The sequence below is a fragment of the Mercenaria mercenaria genome, chromosome 12, assembly GCF_021730395.1.
Source record: "Mercenaria mercenaria strain notata chromosome 12, MADL_Memer_1, whole genome shotgun sequence".
NCBI classification, from domain to species: Eukaryota; Metazoa; Mollusca; class Bivalvia; order Venerida; family Veneridae; genus Mercenaria; species Mercenaria mercenaria.
Genome location: NC_069372.1, coordinates 19,322,997 through 19,329,759, shown reverse-complemented (window position 1 = coordinate 19,329,759; position 6,763 = coordinate 19,322,997). Strand labels below are relative to the sequence as shown.

The 6,763-nt window shown below is 34.8% G+C and overlaps 1 protein-coding gene across 1 annotated transcript; it reads right to left on the bottom strand.

The window, feature by feature from the left end:
• Positions 1 to 289: 289 nt before the first annotated feature.
• Positions 290 to 5,944, bottom strand: LOC128547247 (complement C1q-like protein 4). The gene is made up of 2 exons (XM_053519354.1): positions 4,997 to 5,944; positions 290 to 2,238 (listed from the first exon to the last, which is right to left on the bottom strand). Exons 1-2 carry the CDS (start codon positions 5,184 to 5,186, stop codon positions 1,823 to 1,825), a joined length of 606 nt encoding a protein of 201 aa, XP_053375329.1. The 5' UTR covers positions 5,187 to 5,944; the 3' UTR covers positions 290 to 1,822.
• Positions 5,945 to 6,763: the final 819 nt, after the last annotated feature.

The window sequence follows — 6,763 nt, the reverse complement described above, 5'->3', positions numbered from 1 at the left end:
TGTATGTGCGCATCTTACTGGTCCATGTGATGATCTGACATGTCATGCAAAGGTTTCATAACTCTGATATTATCTTCGACTTAATTTTTGGTTAAGTTTTTATATGTATGCAGGTATCTCAAATACCGTAACTGATTTGAAAAAGAGATCCCTACAGCAGTGTATACCTCCAGGGAAACTCTAACATTCTAACATGTAATCAGTGAACACAAATAAGTGTAAAATGATCAGTTGTTAAAGTTTCGGACAAATCCATTACTTTGACAAAACTAGCCGAAATCCGATTACATACCTTGAAGTCGAAATATGTTTATTTTACTAACAATAAAAACAAAGCTTTTGAAACATTTGTTACAAATTTGAACACTTAAAATCTATTTATGGTAAATACAATACAATTCACCATGCCAATAAAGTGATTACTTCTTTAGGCATTACCAGGGTTACTGACCAAAGTTGAGTACTAAATTTGAAAAAGACGTAGAACGATGTAAACATCTTCAAGGACTTAAATGATGACCAATTTTTTTTCTCTTGGCTTGTTTGTTTGTTTTGAGAGGCCATATTGGACATATCCAAATATACGGGTATCTGTTTAGTTACAATATACAGTAAAACTTCGTTCGCTTGAACTCGGATAATTCATCAACCACCTTTAGCTCGAACTCATTATCAGGTCCGTGCAAAATCCTTATAAAGTGTATATTGTTTGATAGCTCGAACTGTCGATAATTCGAACACATTTTAAGGATCCCGTCGAAATCGAGCGAACGACGTTCGACTGTAATGTACAATGTCATACACCAGCTCTGCACATCGTAGAAAATATATTTCATCAACAATCTTCCATTTTAGATTTTGTTTTAAAAGTTTACACTGCTAACGTTTTTCTACCATCGTCACGAAGAGAAGTTTTTCTGTATACAATTTTAAACAATTTTGAAATCCAATGTCCCATTATATAGTCATAAATAACACAGGTTAAGAAGTGCAATCACTTTCGACTATTTCTCCGACAACCATTCCTAGTATCAAACATAAATGTTCGCACTCTACACTATAGGTAATTCTCATAACTTAAAGAGAAATTATTAAGAGGTTATTACATCGACGCCAGAATATATTAAGATTATGGCGCGTAAAGCACACTGTGCCGTCATGGATTCGTCAACAGCGGTCATTATAGTCGATTTCAACGGGCTGTATTGTTTTTATTTATAGTAAAGTATAATAGAGTTTAGTTTACTTGAATCTGAAGAGTAAATAATCGACTGAAATGTGGAAGGCAGCGGCTTGAATACGTGTTTTCTTTTATCAGTGAATGCCCAAAATGGCTTGATTGATTTTACATGTAACTGGTTGTTACATAAGTGATCTGATATAATTACTTCAATCATCATGCAGCTACAACAGTGATAAGATTTCACTTTACTCTTCTATTAAGAAAATGTCCAACTGACTGAGTTAGTTCTGCCAGTGTGTCATAAAGTGACGCGTGTTTGACGTCTTCGGCTGTACCATCAATACCAGAAAACCAGTTATAATTGTTTGCAACTTTTAGATACAACTTGGATCAACAGTCGAAGACTTTGTATCATCTTTACACCTTTGTCAGGCGTACCGCTGTAATTTGAGAATAGATTCATCATGTATCTGTATACTGAATATTACATAAAATATACACCTAAAACCGTAAGAATTAAACCTCTACATCTTTGATGTCATTGTTTAATACACTTGCATGTGTACGGCTTAATTACTGTCTTACATATATCGTCTATATCAGCATCTTTCAACGAATTGTGTCTCTACGTTGCGTCATTTACATAATCGGCCTGACTAAATATCCACTAAATGATGACCAAGACTTCAGTTTTGCTTCTGCATTCCGATTACAGTCTCCTGCGGTAACAACATCGCCCTTTGCAAGTTTCAGATATACAGAGTTGGACACACCATAGATTGTCTGACTCCTAAATGCCCCATTTTCTGGTGCTTCCGTGTAAACGCGTACTTTATTTAACCCATTTTTTGTTATATAACATCCCATTTGTATAAAAGTATCTTCGGTTACAGTCACAAGATGCAGGCTGAAGTAATACATTCCGCTGATAGGGCAAATAAATTTTCCTGTAGATGAGTTGAAAGCATCTCCGTCGTTCGATATAACCGTAGCGAATGTCAAAGAACCCAAAGTAAAGACATTAGCAGGATCAGTAACTGTGAATGCGACAGTCCCTAAAAATAAAATTTACAAACATGTAAAAGTACTCATTTATTTCAAGGGGTTATAGTTTCTATGTAGTGTCAAATATTATAAAATTCCACAAGTAATATATTTGTTGTGTTTCGATGTATTTATAATTGCAAAATTCAATATTTTTATTATTTGTCCGCTGTTTGTGATACGTGGTAATATTAATATCATCTTGTAAAATATTAATTGTATATTTTAAAAGAAACATTTATTCGATAATTTCAATTCTATTCTATTCTGTAATGTTCTATATATGCCCTACATATAATATTTATGTTGCATAATGAAATAATGAAATATTCTCATGGTATGTCGTATTATATAAATAATCATGTTATCACTCCCCGATTTCACGTTTATCTCGTTTATTTCATGATGTCATACTTCACGATTTCAAAGTTCGCGATTTCAGTTTATTGAAATTTTATAAAAATTGTTAAGTCGTAAAGTGTGAATCCGTAAAGTTCATCAGTTTGTACTTCACAATATCAAGTTTTAAGTTGTCAAGCGTGAATACCTGTATATCACTATTTTATATTGCATCACTCAAAATTTTAACTATAACATCCGGCATATATTTGTCTAACAATAGTATACTTCAGAGTTCATGTTCATGATTTGGAAACTTCAATTTTTCACGTTTTATGAAAATTGAAAAAAAAATCTTGAAGTGTGAGGTCGTGCAGTTCATGATTTCTTACTTCATTATTAGGTTTTATAAAATATTGACAAAAATTGTGAAGTTGTGAAGTGTGAAATCGTGAAGTTCGTCATTTCATATACTTCATAAATTTACGTTACTGATTTTTTTTAAAAATTGTTAAGTCGTGAAGTATGAAATCGTGCACTTCTTCACGATTTCAGACTTCATGATTTCACGTTTTATAAACCTTTAAAAAAAAACAAGCGTGAAGTCGTGAACTGTAAAACTGTTAAGCTTATCATTTCATACTTCGGGATTTCAAGCTCCGCGAGTTCACGGTTTGTGAAATCTTAAAAAAGTTGTGAAGTGTGAAATCGTGAAGATCATCATTTCATAATTTACTTTCTCACGTTTGTGGAGTTTTCAAAATTTGTTAAGTTTAAACCTCAAGACTTCGCGGTGCGAAATCATTAAGACACCATTGGTCTTTCATATACTTTAAAAGTACATATTTTCGCTTGGTCAAAATTTCGCGACCTTTTAATTTTGAGTATGTTCGCGAAGTTTAATATTCGCGAAAATGTAAAAAAGGTATCATACTTGAATTTGAATTATGCTAATAGTGAATATTTACGCGAGGATTAATTTTCGCCAGATGTAGGGCCTCGCGAATATAGAGAAAATTTATGGGTCAGTCACACTACACCGTATCGCGTTAAAGGACGTTCAACGTTTTACAAAATTTTCAATCCGTTCGTGTCCGTCCACATCCGTTTCTTTCCCGTTTCTCATGCGGCACCAGCGCTCCTTGTACGGCTATGTTCCATCCGGTTGAAGGTTTTAAGCATATTCAAAATTTATGTGTCAGACACACTACATCGTAAAGCGTTAACGGACGCCAAACATATAGAAAAATTGCAGCAGAAAGTTATCCGGTGGCGAAAGGTATCTCCCGCTGCTGCCCGGTGCTCGGGCGATCGGTGTATGGGGCGCATAAAACGCACAATGACCGCAAGATTATCGCACATATACAGGACGAACAACGTTCAGTTAACGGATATCATCGTGCTAGTAACGGATTGGTACCGCGTAAAACGTAAGCGCAACGCATGAGAAACTGACAAAAAGTTCTTGTCAGTTATCGTCCGTTACATGTCCGGTTGTAGTCCGGCCGTGAATCAGGTCCAACGGACAAGAACGGATACGAACCGTACAAGAACGGATGCGAACAGTAGAAGTACAGAATAGGGAACGCACGAGTAACGAACAAAACGCATATCAGCGCATTGCTACCGTACATCTAACGGACAACTTTGTCCGGTGGTGTACGTTCTAAATTTTGAACATGCTCAAAACCTTCCACCGGATGAAAGACCGTCGCCGGACAAGGAGCGCAGGCGCCGCACGAGAAACGGAAAAGAAACGCATGTGAACGGACACGAACGGATTGAAAATTTTGTTATACGTTAGTCGTCTGTTAACCCTATACGGTGTAGTGTGACTGAGACTTTAGAACGCACACCCCAGGTCAAAGTTGTCCGTTAGATGCACGGTAGCAATGCGCTGGTATGCATTTTGTTCGTTACTCGTGCGTTCCTTATTCTGTACTTGCCCGGTTCGCATCCGTTCTTGACCTGATTCACGGCCGGACTACTTCCGGACATGCAACGGATGTAACGTGTGTTCAACGGACGATAACTGACAAGAACGTTTTGTCAGTTTCTCATGCGTCGCGCTTACGTTTTACGCGGTACAAGTCCGTTACTAGTACGGTGATATCCGTTCATTGAATGTGTTCGTCCTGTATATGTGTGTTGATCTAGCGGTCATTGTGCGTTTTATGCGCCCCGTACACCGATCGCGAGAGCACCGAGCAGCCGCGGAGGATGCCTTTTGTCACCGGATATCTTTCTGCCGCATTTTAATATTTTAGACATATATTTTTCGAAGAAAGTGTCATTAAACTGTCATTCATTTTGCAAAATTTATTTTCACTGACTCTAAGTTATATCTTGTCTATATATATAAAACTATACTTCAAATGGGATTATGAAAATAATTCTATAAATTTTGTGTAATAAAGTTAGGTTACATACCTTCAAGTGAGGTTTCAAAATTTATCCGCTTTTTGATAAGCTTTTCCATCTTTTTTATTTTTTCTTCAAGTTTTACTAATTTAGTAAGCATTTTTTCGTCGTAATCAAACCTTGAGTAACACGTTTGTTCCTCATTATCCCCAAATACAATATAAACGTAGCACAAGACTGCCCAACCTTTCATCAGCATTTTTACACTTTTATCTGTAAACTGCTGAATACAAAATTCCTCTGTCTTCTGACAGTTTATATTTTCTAGAGGTCTCGAACGTTTTTCACTTATCTATCTTTGAATATGTATAGTTTAATTAGTCTAAACATCCAATCAGCAACCAGGGATTTTCAAATGTTTACTCACTTATTCCGGCCAACGGGACGATTTTTGTTTAGAAACAATACAAAAGACCGAAGTCATCGAATCCGATTGAGAAGTTTTTACCTTGCTTTCTGTGCGAGCAATTGCAATTGCATTTGCAAGCTGAAAACCAGTGTCGTTGAGCTGCAGGAAGAAATATCATCTTTGCTACTTTTGAATCCATCGCCTTTGACTTGTTTATAATTATGTTTTGCTTTTGTTTGTGCAAATCTTTTAACAATAAAAGAAGTAATGCAAAAAGTTTATTATATTTCCGAAAATCATCTCCGATTTCTACATGATTTTAGTGAACTATAAATACAAAATGTAATTTGATAAAAACATTATCCAGAGACATATTTTTTGACGTGATCTGACAAGAAAAATACAGAATGAACAAATCTGGCTATCTTGACAAAGTTGGCGACCTGGTGGCCTGGCAGACTCGTGTTTTCATTGTAAAATTATTATTATTTAGAATATGCGATATATGTAAAGAAAACTTTGAATACAAACGTTAAATATAAACATTATTATAATATATCTTTCATAATTTCCAATGTGTTCTCCTAATAATAATAATAACTGATTAGATAAGTGAGAACTTATATTACTGTGAAATGGTTGTGAAGTATTTCCATATTGTATGTCTGCAGAAAATAATTTGTAAAAAATAATCGTATTTTAGATTATCCCATTTACCATGCCAATACAATGAAACATGTTCAGTATGATGAGTGAGTAATTGGTAATTTCTTGATATTATAATTATGTTTGTTTAAACAGCGCTTTCATTTAGATTCCACCAGACCCGGATAAACGTTCTACCAAAATAAAATGTTTTCAGAGAAGTAGTCATGCAGTCGGAACAATATATACTTGTTCTAGATTAACCAGGCACAGCCTTGATAGTCAGCGTTTACTTGGGAAATATGTACGAAGTCATTGTTTTGCGTTATGAAGATAAAGTAGAAAAATGAATATGTTTATTATAAGTAAGGTGTTTTCAAATTTCAGCACAACCTAGATAGCGTAGCAATAAATATTTTATCCTGTTAATACAACTGCTATCTTTCTCCAGACTTTCATATTTTCACTACATAATTGCATTCATATTTTATACTTAATGTTTACCTTATTGGCCAAGCCGACGTGTAGATAACTTTTCTGACATTACCAGAGTAACAAAGTGTGTTTTATGAAATCTAAAAAGACAAGAAGTCTCCAAAAACTTAATGTGATTTTCTTCTGTTTGTTGCATTGAGTGGTAATATTAAAGGGACTAACGCACAAATTTTAGGCGAAAAATAATTTCTCTCAAAACTCTATAAAAGGTAGTACTCTGGAAGTCACTAGTGGTTATAACTTATTTACATAAGATAAGAATAGATATTCTAATAAATAACCAAATA

Coding starts and splice junctions, on each gene's coding strand:
- LOC128547247 (XM_053519354.1), bottom strand. CDS start 5,186: ATGCTGATGAAAGGTTGGGCAGTCTTGTGCTACGTTTATATTGTATTT. Junction 2,239..4,996: donor TTTTGAAACCTCACTTGAAG/GTATGTAACCTA, acceptor TTTTATTTTTAG/GGACTGTCGCATTCACAGTT.